The sequence below is a fragment of the Vidua macroura genome, chromosome 1 (assembly GCF_024509145.1).
Source record: "Vidua macroura isolate BioBank_ID:100142 chromosome 1, ASM2450914v1, whole genome shotgun sequence".
Taxonomy (NCBI): domain Eukaryota; kingdom Metazoa; phylum Chordata; class Aves; order Passeriformes; family Viduidae; genus Vidua; species Vidua macroura.
The window spans coordinates 34,988,582-35,005,475 of record NC_071571.1 but is presented as its reverse complement, the minus strand read 5'-3'; the positions used below and the strand labels follow the sequence as shown (position 1 = coordinate 35,005,475).

The 16,894-nt window shown below is 40.8% G+C and overlaps 1 protein-coding gene across 2 annotated transcripts in view; it reads left to right on the top strand.

Annotated features, from left to right (window-relative positions):
- Nucleotides 1-4,755: 4,755 nt before the first annotated feature.
- The window catches only part of SCRN1 (secernin 1), a 38,484-nt gene continuing 26,345 nt past the window's right edge, over nucleotides 4,756-16,894 (top strand). The window contains exons 1-2 of one of the 2 annotated variants that reach the window (XM_053983965.1): nucleotides 4,756-4,798; nucleotides 15,792-15,951. In XM_053983965.1, coding sequence (XP_053839940.1) covers nucleotides 15,793-15,951 — 159 coding nt within the window. In that variant the 5' untranslated portion in view covers nucleotides 4,756-4,798; nucleotide 15,792. Of the gene's footprint in view, nucleotides 4,799-5,515; nucleotides 5,537-15,791; nucleotides 15,952-16,894 lie in introns of those variants that run through there. The other variant, XM_053983958.1, reaches the window with a different exon arrangement.

Here is a 16,894-nt window from a genome sequence, read left to right as displayed (position 1 = left end):
TACTCAGCAGACCTGTTGCTGTGATTACTAACCAGAGTCTCCCCTGAATGAGTGCTATTTGCACTGCACCAGATGGCTGATAAATCACACAGGGGAATTTGCTGTCCCTTGTGTTACTGTCCGATCTTTTCTCCAAGTGCTATGATTTAATTTGCAGCAATTCACACAGAGATTATTTAGTCATGACACACTAATATAAGACATGAAACTGCTGCAGGTGTGCAGTCACTTTAATGAACTCCTGTACCATCCGCATAACACCAAAAATGTATTTTGTCTTATGTATTGATGTTCACATTGTTGCAATTTGATGAACAATGCTAAGCTGAGGAAAAAAATTGTATGCCTGAATTTTAATATAATTTTAATAACATAGTTACTGTAGCACATTTATTGCAGAGGGAAGTGAGATGCTTTTTGCAGTTCATCGGCCTGCCACAAGTATTTCTGTACAGGCAGCATCAAAAACCATGAAGCATAGATGAAGATTAAACATGCTAATTGCATAAGAAAGTAATGCTTTTGCCTCTGTATTTTCTGCTACTTCATTGTCATTACTGCCTTACCCTGTCAGGATGACAGTCCACCTGCCTGGACTATTTATTATGATGAGTCTTTAGCTATTGTCAAGTGCTTTAGCCTCATTGTTAAAAGTGGCGTTCTAACACAGTAAAAAAGCCAATAATAATGTGTGTCTTGTGATACACTTTAGAGTTACAAACATAAATATTCTGTCCCACATTTCTGTGAATTAAAATAAGGAAAACTACAAAAATCATGAAAACAAAGCAAGAGACTGATGATTTTTTGATACAACATTACTCCAGAAGTAGGCAACCTTCTTGACTGGGCAATGGAGCAGCTTGGTTGTGTGGTTCAGTGCTGTTGTGCCTAACAGGTTTCTGGACACTGAGAGTAACTGCAGCATGCCTGGAGTCCTTGCAGCACTCTGTCCCTGTCATACTGAGAAGTCATGTTCTGTTCTGTCACTTGTGTAATGGGGATATGAATCACCTTCTGTGGTGCATGAGTAAGAGCTCAGCATCTAAGCTGCCGTTGTGCCTACAGTCACATTTTATGTACAGCTGCAGTCATTTCCATAGATTAAACTTCAATGGCATAATTGGATAAAGAGGCTGCAGCCAGGATTTCTCCTATCTTTTTCATTTTGAACATTCACAGAGCTCAGCAAGTGACTATTTTACATCATAATCTAGCACCTGCCATCCTTTTTCTTTGTTATGGATGGAAGCTACCTTTAGTGTGGGAGAATTACTCTCAATTCTCTGGTCCAGTCTTCTGACTATATAAAAATACCCCAAAACACCCAAGTGCCATTGATACTTCTTGCTCTTTAGGTTCATTCTATGACATCAGTTGAATTTAGTGGCCTATGATGTAACTGTCATCTAAAGTCAGATAGGCATTTTCAATGTTACTTACTCTTCTGTATATAAGGAGCTTTTTTCTTCCTGTAACTCACTGTAAGAGGAATCATTAAAGTTTAGTGGGATGCCTTCATGGGTATAGGCTTAGATTGCCTTTAGCAATCAAGTACATTTCTTCTGAACAACCTGAGTTCATCAGATATTTAGTACTCCAAATCAGTGTTCCACAAGAAAAAACACAATTAAGATGGTGCCCTGAAATCACAAAAATGAATACCAACAAAAAGCTTTTCTTGGCTGTACTACCTTTCCACCAAAATCTACCATTTTAAGCCTATTAATATAATTTCAACACTTAGATGGTATTTTCTACCATCTACATTAAGTCAACTTCTCCCCTAAACACAGTTTATTGAGAAAATTAGTCCCATCCATTGTATGTCTGCATGGCTGCTGACTTGAACTTGCACGGGAAAGTGTTTTGGAAATGATGAAACAAAGACTAGTGTTGCAGTGTCTTGACAGTTTTGGGGTACTAGTTCTGCTGAATTAGCTTTGATCTCCAACTAAGGAGGTGGTTAAAGAAAAACAAAAACCCACTGTAACTTAAGCTGTATATTGTAGTGTCTGCCTTTTGTTCTCTTCCTTTCACATATAAAACATGGAAGAAATATTCTTTGAAATTCTCTTTTCTAAAGAGGTGTCCTTTCTGCTCTTCCTCCTTGATTTTGCATCCCATTGGAAACCAGCCCTTTACAGGAGAAAAAAAACATTTATAAAATCCATACATTCTGCTGTTATATTTTTAAAAAGGAAATAATCAATAGATAAGCATTGTAGCTTTGTCCTAATTATTATAATTTTGTATTTTCTGTTTATGCAGCAATCTCCATTCAAAGACTTTAAAGATGCAGGTCTGAATAAATGTTCTTCCCATTTCTTGTGTGAGGTAATTTAATTACTGTGAGGCTACAAGATTTATCCAGAGCCAAGCAGCAAGCTTATGGCAGAACAACATACACCCCAGGCTCTCTCGATTCCCAGTACTGTGCTCTAACCACTTGCTGCTTTACACAGCTCATGACAGCTTACACAGAAAGGAAGCATCAAGGGTTTCTGTGTTGACAGTATGTAATCATTCTGCAGACAGTCTAATAATTCTTAGGTAGATTATACTCAGCCATAATCATCTCCAGTGTAATTAGAGAAGAGACTTAGTCATCTAAGTGAGCATAATATAGGTAATATAAGTGGTGTGTTATAGGATATAATCTCAACCCATTTCTAAATTGCACCTGCTCTTTTCATCAGCTGTCTTTCTGATTCTAAGAAGCAAGCTGCCTGTGACGCAGTTCATCCTTGATGTAACTCCAGAGCAAGGAATTTGGGTTGCTATGTTCAACTAAACTTGTTACAATTAAATTGGTATAAAGTCCACAGCTTTTCAGTGATTCAGATCACTTTTCAATCATGTATTCTAAGCAGGAGATATACAGTCTTTTCCTGTTGTAAAACACATTGAAATGGAATTCTGATGGCAGCAAAACTGATATCAGAGGAAAACAAAGGTCCTGCTTAAAATATATAATGGAAACCCTTAGAGTATGAAGGGCTTCCATGTTGCTAATGATCAGTCCTGCTTTTTAATCAAAAGTAGTTCCTACTCAGGCCACTGACATACCCCCGAAAGGTACAATGCCACAGTGTTTCACATTCACTGAGACTGGGAACAGCAAACTATTTTCTCTCTTAGTTATATAATGAAGCTGCAACTTTTGGTTTGCATTTAAGTTTGACAGCAGCAGTGTCCAATGCTTATCCACAATTTCTGAACAGATGCAGACCCGTGGTCCTGTTTGTGGTGATGAGAGGAAATTCTTTTTGGTGCATAGAGTTTCAGATTTTTTCCTTCTATATTTTCTTTAAATGTAAGGTCCCACATGGAGATTCTGTTTGGCTTTTTGTTTCCTCTTTAGCCAGGTTACTAAACCAGATCTTCTGATCTAACAGGCAGTGTGATATTTAAGTGGTATGGCTTTACCAACCTCACATACTTGCTTTTTCTGCTCTCATGGTGAAATACTCTAGTTTGTAATGCTCCTTAATATCTCTACTGGCTCATCCTTGCCTCTCCAACCTTTTCCCCTGCCTCCTTTTAACCTTCCTGTCTTCCCATCAAACATATTTGGCAGTCTCTTCTGCACATTAAATGTCTGGTATAAGGCAGGAATTGGTGGAATGTGCAGCAAGGTTCTTCTTGAAGACAGAGATAGAAACCTAAAGGTGCTTCCTTATACCAGCACCATGTAACCATATGTGTTAGACCATATTTAGCATTTTGACCATTTATGCAGGGACCTGCATGATTATATTTAGCAGTTAAACTATTTTTACCTCTGCATGGAGGCACAGGTTGTGTGCTGAGGATGGAGCACAGAGGACAGCCCCATTTGGGCAAGTTTGGCAAAGAGAGCAGGCCATCTGCTCCACATGTCATGGCTGAGGGATGCTGCGCTGTGAATGGGGCTCCCTCTCAGAGGGACAGTGGCTACTCTTTTGCTTTGGGCCTGCTGGTGCTCGTACTGCTGCATCCAAAGAGCTGAGAGGTCCCTGGCGGTTCTCCAGCTGAGAGCTGCTGGAGGGACAGGAACCCACTGTGACACTTCACATGTAGCAGCAGGGAATTCCTCAGTCATGAAACATAGAATCACAGAATTAATTAGGTTGGAAAAGATCTCCAAGATCATTGAGCCCAACATTTGACTGACCACCTCTTCGTCAACTAGACCCCGGTGTTAAATTTTGTTTCTTGAACACTTCAAGTGATGGCAACTTCACCACTGCCCTGGGCAGCCCATTGCAATCCTTAACAACACTTTTCTTGAGAATACTTCTGATGAGGTCATCTCTTCAGCTTTGCAAAGTTTGGAGAACTCCTTATGCAGTGGTTTGACTGGTTAATGAGGTAGCAACCATATTTTAAAACACTTACTTCACTTCCTAGACTTATCTCTGTGCGAGACAGAGGAACACAAGTTAGCCATAAGACTAAAACAATAAAAAAGCCCCTTCTCTTTCAACGCGTTCTTGGGAGTCCTCAATACGGACTGAGGGATAAGCTGCCGAACGTTGGTGGCTCTCCGCAGCATCACGGAACGGGGCCGGGTGGGAAGGGACCACAGTGGGGCATCTGCCCCAGGGCCATCCCAAAGCACGCGGCACGGGCTCGTGCTGTCCTCACGGCTCTTGAGTATCGCCGGTGCGGGCGCGGGCGCGGCCGCAGCGCGGTGGGAGCCGCGCCCTCCGCCGCCGCCGGCCGGGACTCGGGCGCGGAGCGTGCGGCGGCTGCGCGCGCAGGGGGCGGGGGCCGGGGCGCCGAGCGGAGCGGGAGGAGCGGGAGCGGCGCTCAGGTACGGGAGCGGTGCCGGCAGCGCCGCGGGGCAGGGCGGCACCTCCCCATCGTCTCCCCATCACCTCCCCGTCCCCTTCCCGTCCCCTTCCTCCTCGGAGCGGCGCGGCCGGGCTAGCGTGTTACTTCTCGGCGCGGGGGAAAGTGTCGGGATCCGCGGGCAGCGACCTTCCCTGCGGGGCTCGCCCCGCCAGCGCCGGGCGGCGGCGGTGGACAGGGAGGGAAGCAAGGAGGCGGGGAGGCAAGGAGGGATGTAGGGAGGCAAAGAAGGAGGGAGCCGTGGAGGATGGCGCGGGAGGGGACCAGCGGGGATGTACGCGGGAGGATGGCGCAGAGCCGCTTTCCCTGAGTCGGTGCGGGCGATGTCTCCCGGCGGCTCCGCGCACCTGCTCCGCGCTGGCGGGAGGCACCGCGCCGCCGGGCGGGGTCTGCGGGCCTCCCGTGCCGTGGCTGCGCCGCCGCCTCCCCCGGCCCGGCGGTGCGGGGAGGACTCAGTGCTGGGAGCTGGCATCAGCAGATGCTGTCCCCGGCTGTCCTTTGCCTTCCCGTCTGAATCAAGGCTCTCCGGCCTCTCGTCTTCGCTGCCTGCACTCTCTATTCGCTGCTGTTTTCCCTTCTACTCTTTAAGGACCCGGCGAGGGTTGTTTCCCCCATCTTTTTCTTGAAGGTGCCTTTTCACATGGTCACCTTGAAACCTAGATGCCTTCATGTGCCTTTTTAAGCATACTGTTACACCCAGGTAGGTATGTGCTGGTTTCACTCATTGATGAGCAGATATACCTTCCTGCAGGTAGGTATATCCTACAAACTCACATCTCTATTTGTGCTACTATAATAATTCTACAGGCTATGATTAATCTGCCTTAAAAAGAAAATTCTCCAGTACTGATAGTTAAAGGGGAAATAAATCGTATTAAAGCAGATTCTCGAACAGAAGACAGCTTAGGGCCTTGATTCTATGAATGCACATGCTTGTAAATCTATCCCTATGAAAAAGTGTCACAGAAATGAGAAAAGCCATCCATACCTGTAAGATATGAAACTTTAATAAATGCAGAGAAAAGATTGTGCTGTAGTAAACTTGGTAAATTTTGTGATGCAAATTATGTGTCTATGCTAACTAGTTTAAAAGATAATAAATACATGAACTTGTGAGAAGTGGAACTACTAGCTCATTTGGTTATAGACTACTAAATTTTCAGCTATTGCTGTTTTAGAATTAGTGATTTAAGGCACCTCCAAACATGCTGTTTTGTTCATAATATGCACTCTAAATCTTCCAGCTAGGCAAAACAAAATCTTGAAAACCCTCCAACCATATTAGGAAGTAGATCTCTGTGAACACAGGACTTTCAGCTTTTTGAGGTGAACTGACACTGAAATTAGCTTAAACCATTTTATAATGCTGTGGACTTTTGCAAGTAGCTTATGTCCCAGAGCTTACAGAGACAGTCTAAAAAGGCAGGTCTTGTATTGAGGCAAATGTGGTGAATGAAAATCCTTCATTGGTATCAGTCGGTTTTGTCCTCCCCAGGAAGTATTTTTGATGCTGTGAGGTTGAGATTTTTAAAGGTGTCTTCCAGTTTTGAAAGACATTTGTAATGTTATTGTTTTGTTTTGTTTTTGTAAAGTATGGCATGATTTAAGCTCCCTTTGTTTACTTGTGCCAAGCTTGGTATCTTTGGTAAAGGGTGCTGAATTTGGCTCGCCACCCTCTCCTTCAAAAGTCATCAACTGTGGATGCTTTATGCAGCTTGCATGTTGGAAAGTTTGCTAGATGTTCGAAGCTTCTAGTAAGAATTTCTTTATTATGAACTTGAAGAGTTGTGAAGATGGACATTGTCCCCATAGTGTATTTTTCCCTTTGCTGTAAATTCAGCAGATTGAGAAACAGCTACCCAGACCTGCCTCTCTGTGAAGTCCCCAAATGCCTGATTTCTGACAATGCGCTGCGTTACATCCTAACATAGCAAACTCTTATGGAAAGTGTTGCGATTTTTGATTTTTTAGGGTATATTTAAAACTACAGGGAGACTTCCAGCAAGCTACTTTGATGCTTTTTATTTTGCGCCTTGTTGACATAACAATGTTGCTAATGTGAAATGACGAGCAGTCAGTGCGCATTAGGCGGCTGTGTGAGGAGCTGGGCAGTCTCCCTTGTGCAGGGACGGAGACCCGACGGGAGCGCAAAACGCGATTGTGCTGCCTCGTTACAAGCAGCAAATCTGCACAGCCAAGAGTTATGCAGCAGCTACGTTAGCAACTTCTCATTGCGAACTTGGGTGTTGCACAAAGATGCTTTAGATGCCAGCAAGGCTCTCTGCCCCAGTGACGGAAGCACGAAAAGGTGCTTCTTTACAAAATGGAGAGAAATACAAATACGACCTTAAACTGCAGGCTGGGATAAGAGCCACAAAAGTGATAGAGTCTGTGACTGCTTGGAAACTTAATTAAGAGCACTGACACCCACTCAATGAAAAGTCTGTATAAGTAATGAATTTTCCCTGTATGTGCAGCCTGTGATGGAAATGAGTCTGAAATCTGTTGTTTTCTGGATGACTGACCCCGATTTGTTTTTAAATAGAACTATGTTTTCACTAACATAATTCACATTACGTGGGGCAAAAAATAACATCCTCTGTTATTTTGAAAGATGCCTGCTTTGAAAGCAAGGGCATACTTTGGACAAGGGTGTATTACAGAATTAAAATAGAACTGGTTGGTCAAGGGATTGTAAACTTTTATAACAGCTCACCATTTGTTAGGACTTAAACTGCTGAAGAATTTTAGAATGCTCATTTGATGGCCACTACCTGATTTTTTTTAGAGTCTAAAGCAATCTGGCAGCTGTTGGCAGGAATATTCCAAATTTTCCTACATACAGCAAGAGAAATATTTTCAATTCCTTCCAGGCCTATTATGCATTTGTTCAGTTAAATGACTGAAGGGACCATACAGCTTAGTAAAGCTTTGAAGTGCAACTTGATTTTATGCCTGTGTAGGGAATTGCTATTTCTCATAATTCAAAAATAAAAAGTAAATTTACTGGAGAAAAAGGCCATCCCAAATCCTTGACTCAAAGTTGGACTATTTTGAGTAAATTCTTGAGAAATTTTCAGCATGTAGTTAATGTAAAAAAAAAAAAAAAGCAATCTAGAGCATGGCTTGCTAAATTTCAGCTGCTGATCAAACTCCTCTTGGATATCTTGTCAGGCACAGCTTAGAGGGACAGAAACAATCACAGCTGGATGTGGCACCTTCAAGCAGTAAATTGGTGTCATCATCCATTGGTAGTTAGGAAAGAGTCAAACAATTTGAATTAGGTCTGATGAAATGTCCAAACAATAGGGACACAGGGATCTGCCATGGTTTTGTGCTTTATATTCAGGAACAGTCTTTGCTTTCCAATTTCTTAATACATGCAACCTTGTTCTTGCCTGATAAGTCATGCATTAAAACTATCCAAATTGTCAATTAAAAAAAAAATAACCTTTCAGTGTTTTCTTAGATGGGAACAGTATTATTATTGTGCCTTTCAGTTTGCCGTCTTTGTTCTGTGCCTGCAGCTGAATGAATTTTGCTTTTCATTTCTGTTTTTGGAAGCATTGCTTTTCTGCAGGGTGCAGAGATCACATGTCTCTATGTGCATAAAATGCTGGGCTTGATTTGTAAATGGAAATACAAGCTTGTCTCAGGCACAAGAAACATCTTAATCTGAAAGTTAAAATAGAGGTTCAAAACCAACAACTAAGCCCTGAACTGAGTTTTCACAATTGTAACAGACCTTTCTTTTACCACCCCATTAAAAATATGGAAGAGTTGAGAATAAATGATGCATGGCCCATTCCATATATTTTTCCTTTCCTAATAAGACAGCCGTGGTCCAAATCTGAGGACCCTTGTTCATATGCTGGCTCTCTGATTTTTATTGTTAATGCTTCTTGCAGATTAGTTCACTTACTCTTTCTGGTTGCAATGAAAACCATTTATTGAAATCTTTAAATGTTACTGAAATAGTTCAGCAGTATTAGCACAGCTGGGTTTCTGTTTTATAAAAGCACAAAATATAGTGAGGAATAGTCATCCTTTAATACACAAAACCACATTATATGTCTTCATAAAAGGTTTAATGTGCTCTCTGGACCTTAAAAGCAGCTCAAATCTCTTTTGAGAGATAAATATTAAAGAAAATGCTGTCATCACCAGAATGTAGTCCAAACATAGCAGCAAGAAGTTTAGCAGCCTGTATTTCTGCAACCTAAAGCACCTGTTAAAGACCAGCTTTAATCTGAAGAAACCAAAGAAGTGAGGGCAGAAGGATCAGGCTGTATGATCAATAAAACTGATATTCTGACCAAACTACTGTGGAGGTCTGAGATGAAACCCTAGTGTTAACACTACCACACTTGTTTTTGTGGACACCTGTGCTGTCTTGAAAGCATTATGTTGATTGTTACCAGCATTAATAATGGTACTATTAATCTAGGACATTAATAATGGTAATATTAATCTAGGACAATCTCAGGTGTGCTTGAAAAATTGGGAATTAGGAGAGGTTTATTCTTCACGCTCTACAACACTGATCATGTCTGAGCTTCAGAGAGCTTGACAGTTATACCAACAAAGCTCGGGAAGACAAGCAAGAAAATGTTTGAAAGATGAGTCTGTGTGATGTATCTATGGAACCTCACTGAGGTGAATGAAAGCAAGGTGTGCTGTTCCTTGCTCCATCCTTGCTTGCTGAGTAATGAACACAGCAATTATGCTCCTGGGTGAAGGTTTGGCCTCATCAAGCTGAAGTTTTGCCAGCTTCTGAGTCAAATCAATACAAGGCAAATTTTACAGCTGAATGCTACTCATCACAGCATGAGGTGAATGCTCTTCTGGTGTCACTGCTGACTGCTTGGTCTCACTGAAGTTTAATATCCTTAATATCTGCTTGAGCATTGCTTCAATTTCTTGCGAAGAGGATCTGTATTGGTGGCAGCTGACTTGTCATGTATCACCTTTTATTTTATTCATGATGATGACTAGATATTATTAAATTTTTGAGCAAAAGACTATATTGTGTAGAAAACAACTTCTGCATAGTGTGTTAGGGGCAGAACTATTTGTAGACATACATCACTTAAAATGTCTTAAATGGTGAGTTGCTGGAAAGGACTTGCTCTACGCAGGCATAGCACCTTCAGAACTTTGTCATCTGGTATAAATCTTAATTGAGATTAACAATAACTACTAATTAACATTTTGGAAACTTGCATTAAACCCAAAGGGTTTTAATATGTGATGTTAGTGGCATCTCTCGCATTCCCTGAGAAAAAGTTGCAGGGCATTAAGTGAACAGCAATTAAAAGAGAAGTGTGAAGAGCAAATATTGGTTTAGTTCAATAAACATGAGTTAAATTTCAAGACAGAGCCTTACTTTCACCCTTTTTTTCTCACACCAATCCTTTTTATCACCCACTGCTTCCTAGTGAGTGCTGCACTTTTGTTATAAACCTATTGTTTTGTTTTTCAATTGACAGAGAAGACAGAGAAAAGAGCAAATTCAGTTGTACTGTTATAAGTTTTGGCATTACTTGAACACTAAATTGTTACAAGAGCTTCAAGATCTTAATAGTTCATAAAACTGAATACTTCATTTTGGTATTTTTTTTTTCTTAAAAAGACAGCAACTGAAAGCTGTATTTGGTGAGCCAATTTTCACATAATATGTAGCTTTGTAAAACTATTAATTAAGTTGTGCTTAATGTCTTCAGGTTATTTTGGCAAATAAGGAAAATAAGTTGACTTTAAAAGTCAACATTTATTTGATGTAGGATGAGAAAGTTATTTTTTTGAGAAGTAATTTTATTGTAGCAGTCAGATTCTTGAGCTTTATAAAAGATTATTGCAGTACCAAATTACAGCTTTCAGAGAAGTACACAGTGTTATTCTGGAAAAAAATAACAGAATAAAACCCCAAGGAATCTAGAATGAGTTACTATGAAAATCTTCCTTTCTTTGGACTCTGTCATGCTAGGCTGAGAGTGCTTTGTTGTGGATGCATAGCTATTTCAGTTTTCTTGGGCTGGGGGGGAGGAAGGCTCCAAAGCACACTGAATTATTTATGCCTGTCTCTATTTTCTTAAGAGCGTGGCTTGAGCCTCTGACACTCATGTTCATGAGGTGGAGGATGGGATACTGCAGTCTCTATTCCATGTGTTAATCTCTCTTCCAGCATTATTTGTCTGTTCTTTCTTTTGTAAGTGAAAAATGACATCTAAATGAAGTTTCCATTAGATTGTCACAACCTCTATGTACAGATTTAATAGCGATTTTATTCTGCGTTGAGCACCTTAAATTTCTGATTGTAGATAGATATTTATTCTAATAGTACAAGTTATTCTAACTGGAATTTGTGAGCTTTTTTAATGTGTCAGCATCTGTAAGATCCTCATGCTGTGAAACAGAAAATACTCCAGAGTAAAATGTTTCAGGTTTTGATATTTTCAACCTGAAAGTTGGTGGTTTATGTTTATCAAGATTTATGGGTTAGATTTATTGAGGTGGTGCTAGGCATTAACATACCCCTGTTCACCCTACTTCAGGAGCATAGTGATGTTCAGACACATTTATAAAGCCCTGATAATTGCTGTACGTGTTGTTTCCCATTGTGGTATTTGGAGCCAGACATTTGTCCAGAGAAGAGCAATGAAGCTGTGAAGAGTGAGTCCTACGAGGGGCAGCTCAGGAAGCTGTGGGTGTTCAGCCTGGAGAAAAGGAGGCTCAGGGGAGGCCTCATTGCCCTCTACAACTACCTGAAAGGAGGCTGTAGCTGGCTGGGGATCATCCAGTTCTCCAGGCAGCCAGTGACAGGGGAAGAGGACATGGTCTGCACCAGGGGAGGCTCAGGTTGGAGATCAGGAGGAATTTCTTCACTGAAAGGCTTGTTAAGCATTGGAACAGGCTGCCCAGGGAGGTGATGGAGTCACCATCCCTGGAGGTGTTTGAGAAACCCCTGGATATGGCACTTAGTGCTGTGATTTAGTTGATGTGGTGGTGTTTGCTCAAAGGTTGGACTCGATGATCATGGAGGTATTTTCCAACTGTTTTGATTCTATGATTGCCCAGTGGTTGTTACTCCTTTTTTTCTGCATTAAAATACTTAGGAATTCAGTACTGTCTGTTTTACTACTGACAGCAGTGGTGATATATTCATACAATTAATCCGGCTTGTCAGGTGTTAAATGGGACTTATCACAATGAAAAAAGATCTTAATAAAGGAACTTGTTAAGTAAGTCTTCTTTATAGTGTCAGAACACAGGAGACGGGGAAAGAAATATGACCAGGTAGAATATTGCATCCCTGCTGTAGCATGTTTTTGTCAAATAAAAAGATAGCAAGTGGAGTATATTAGGTTGTGGCTGCTGCTCAGAACTCTTTTTTCAACCTTTGTGCCTGCAGTGATTTGAGGTCGACCAAGCATGCTGCCTGTTAACTCCCTGCAACTGCAGCAGTTATTACATAGTGGCACAGCATAATGAACAGCTCTTTGTCTATTTCCAGGGCTTCCATGTGCAGAGTGATGTTGGATGTAGCCCACAATGGTCTGTACAGTCCCCCTCTGAACTTGCCCATCTATGAGTGTAATGGTTTGCAATCGAGATATATGGTGTAGGTTTACCTCTGTCTACACCAGAATCTAGGTCTGAGGTATGGTATGCTGAGAAAATCAGGCCACTATGCTTAACATGCTCTGTGGTGAAGAACTGTGTGAATGGGCAGCAAACTGAGATCTATTTGCAGTCATTCCCTGTGTTTTCGAAGGTTTTCAGGATTACCTTTCACTGGAGGAGCAAACTCTGTGAAAAAAAAGTGTAGGAATTATAACAGTAGGTGGTTTTATAAGCCAGGCCGATTTATCAGAGGTACTATGAAGGAGTGTTCCTTTCCTCCTGTGGGTGAAAGGTGTTCATTCAGTATTGAGCTGTGTAAGAGGGCAAAGCAGTGGCAAATATGTGAAAATGAGCATGAGGAGAACCTGAAGCTGAATAAAGAAAAGAAGAACACAAAGCAGGCAAGTAGAAATCTCCTGCTTAGATAGGTGGCTGCTAACAGACTGTTTTGGCTATGTGATGGAGGAAGATGAAGTACAGTAGAGCTCTGAACAAGTAGAGGTTGTGGGTATATATGAGAAATGGCCATCCTTGTCATATTCAAAATGAACCAAATGAGGTTCAGGGAAAAAGTGCTGCCTAGCAAACTGAGTAGATTTAAACTGCAGTAGACTGCTAGATGGCTTCCTTCTCTAAAATGTCACCTGGGATCCTAGTGCAAACTCCTCCATTGACAGTCACGTTTTCAGGACAAGGTTAAAGCATTTGACATAGTGTTTGACTGTTACTTGCCTGTATGAAATGACCTCTAGTTGAAATGACCTCTAGTTACTGGGCAGCTTGCTCATACTTGTGAAATATACTGTGTGTTGAAGGGAACTCTAGTTATAGAGGAGCTTACTCATACTTTCATGCTTAAGCAGCATTATCAAAATGGCAAGTTTGTTTTTGGTTCAGTAACTGTTGGTATATTTAAGGGAAAAAAGAATTCCCACAATACACTTACTCATACTTTCATACTTAAAAAGCATTACCAAAATGGCAACTTGTTTTAGGTTCAGTAACTTGGTATATTTAAGAGGGGAAAAAATAAAATCTCACACATACAGTTGAGACTATTTCTTTCAGCGAGGTTTCAGAATTCTAAGGGCATTAGATACCTACAAGCTTTTAATTCTTTTCCCTATCTACTCAGACTGCAGGTATGTAAATGTCTGCCTTGCATATCTTCATATTTGTTCAGTAACAGAATGCTGAAATATTTCATGTCTTTTTAAGCTTATCTGCCAATAGGTTTAGGTATTAACTTAATAAAAATTAGTATTGTATATAATTTTAACCTTTCTTGCTAGGCTCTTGGATGCCTAATATTTTTCAGCTGTGTCATGTATTTCAAATAAATCTGCTTAGTTAGTGTTTGGAATAAAGGAAATGCTTCTTTTGAATAGTGAGATCCTCACTAAATCTGCAAGTTGTTCAAAATTTTGGCTCATTTGGCAATGTATCAGAATACAAATTTGTTGCTCTAAAACATAAGTTACCTGAAGGCAGATGGAAACTCTTAGAGTGCTGGAAAGCAGTTTCATTGACATCACCAACACTGCAATACTCAGAGTAATTCAAAACAAAGTACTGAAGGGTTTCATTAGTGATGAAGGTTGGGCAACACTCTGCAAACACCCCGCAAACACTCCGGGTTCCAGTTAAACCACAGGTGCTCTGAGGACTTGCAGGTGATGAGTGGCAACTGAAGTGGGGCTTTTTATCTTGAATGTGTACAAGACACTCCTGTAGAACCAGTAATGTCCCAGATTTAGAGGCACAATAAGCAGATCTGCAGCCCAGCGTCCTCTGACAGATGTGTTTTATCAGCTGAAGTAATTCCAGCTCAAAGTAGCTTGTCCTTTCCCACTGGTCAAAACTCTGCTTATGAAAAGGGATTTGTTTGTTTCCTAATGCATTTTCAGCTCAAGTGGATGAATATAATTTTACCTAAATTGAAAGATTGTGTGAGTTCCCTGGACAATTCATTGCCTCACATTGTGTTGGCAGAGGGCACTTCTAACATGGAACTACTTGACCTTTTTTTGCAAGGTTGAGCATCTGTGTGACCTGTTCATAGTCCACAGGAAAACAATTACAATTTTATGGATTACAGTCTTTATAGAAAAGGAATTCTTCCTCTGTTTTATTATCTGCTGTTCTGTGAGAAGTATGTATTCAAATGGCCTCTTAAAAAAAAAAAAAAAAAAAAAAAAAAAAAGAAAAAGCCAAATTTGAATGGTTTGAAGCATGTGCAAGCTAATGGTAAAAAAGCAGCTTTGCATACTTCCCCATGCCCAGCATTGTCTTGCAGATGAATATGAGGGGGAAACTCATGGGCTGGTTGTTTCCAAGGAGTGCAAATACGTGCAAGTATTTTACTTCTTCAGGATATTGTGGAAGATGAAGAGAAACATGTTTGTTTATTTGGGGGCTGAGTTTCTATTGCTGTAATAAGAACTATGAAGAAACTTAGACATCTGCGTTGAGTGCTTTTTAAACAAGTGATAAACACCCCACATTTTTCTTTTGCAGCCATATGTGCCAGAAGTTTTCCTGAATGGTGGAAAAAAGTCAGATATGGCAAAGTACACAAGACCAGCTACAGTAGTGCAATAGTCCTGAAACAGTTTATATTTTTTCTTAATATATTGACATTGCAAACACTTAAAATTTTCGTATAAACATTTCACGTTAGCCTACATAAACAAACAAACAGCAATCAATTAACTTCAGGTAAGAGCAGCAATGCAGACAAACCACAGAGAAAATAAAGTGCAATTAGTGCTTCAGTCTCTCTCCCATCTGAGTAGATAAATTGACTGACAGTTTTTGATGTAGTTGTGCTGTATCTTTGTTCTGTTTCCAGTTATACTGTTGTCCTCTTTTAGGAATCCCTCAAACATGTTTTATCTTTCCTTTTTAAAAATATTAAAGTGCATGTGAGCAGAGGGAGTAAATTATTTAAAGTTATTCCGTGTTTCTGCACTTGTCTGAGTCAGCAGAATATATCTAGGTCATATGTTCCTGAGGAGCTCCAGTGCAGAGTATCTTCTTCCAGTGGGGACTAAGCAGACTCATCAAGGCACAGTTGTCTTGCCTTTTTTCCTATTTATGCCTTCACAAAGCTTGGGTGAAAAATGATGCAAATTATTATATTTTAAAATTTTAATTCAGATAAGCTTCCTTTGAGCTTACCCATTCTTCCCTTATCATTGGACAATCAACTGACACAGAGAGTGCATTCCCTCTTATCTACAGTTAGTACCAGCAGACTGAATGATTCTCTAATGTATGCAGTTATGAATAAAAAACCCACTAGTTTTGTTTATACTTTCTTTCGTTTCTAGGATGGCTGCAGCTCCTCCAAGTTACTGTTTTGTAGCCTTCCCCCCGTGTTCTAAAGATGGGCTGGTGGTATTTGGAAAGAACTCTGCACGGCCCAGGGATGAAGTACAGGAGGTGGTCTACTTTGCTGCTGCAGAGCATGATCCAGGGAGCAAAGTTGAGGTAAGGGTGAATTGTTGCATTCAAACTGTGAGAAAATCACTGTTATTGGAAGAAATGAATACTATCTTGTTTTACCATCAGATTGTGAAGTCCTTGCTCACTTCAATGAAATCTCTTGAGTAGAAAAAGAGAAGATTTTTTTAAAAGTCTGAAAATGAAACTCACAATGTAACTTTTTTAACTGGGGAAAAATCCATGACCTGTACTTTTTCCGGCAGACAGGCAAAACTGTTCACATCTCAGATTCCTGTGCCATGTAGTCAATTGATTTACTTTTAAGGGAAAAGTATCCTGGCTAACTGGAACTAGAACTCCAATTTTTGGAGTTTGTCACATGCTAAATGAATTATTCTCATTCATGATTGTTGTTTGGCAATAGTGGGGCCTAGCTATGCTACACAGGTTGAAAAACAGGCAGCCAGAAATCTGGGACTTGAGGAACTTGTGCTCTAGTAAGGGAATGTGAGAGGAGGAGAATGAGAGTGCACAAGCTTTGTAAGCCAGACTTGACTCTTGTATATGCCATTGGCTCTGTTGGCATGTTCTGCAGTTGGGCACCTGCATCATGGTCAATTTTTAGTGCTGTGGCTTTTCTCTGAATCCAGGCTGGATGTGGAGTCCTGAAGCTGGACACTGGTGCCATGGATGCAGGTTGAAAGGGACCCTGCTGTTGGTTATTGTAATTGTAGTCTGTTACTGCAGCCTTGTTTTAATGACAGGAGAAATGAAAGTGGAAGTGTAAAGTGAAGGTGGATTGAAGAGACTGAGGCACCAGAAGGAAAGACAAGGATCTGTGCAGGCAGTCATTTTATCAGAGGAGACAGAGCCTGATGTGGCACTGCCAGGAGCTTTTAGAGTCACAGGTTCTTGCTCTGTCTGGCAGCTGGGAAAGCAGAATCCGTGAGGTTTCCTGCATTCAGCTTCCTCCTACCCCTGGCTGTGC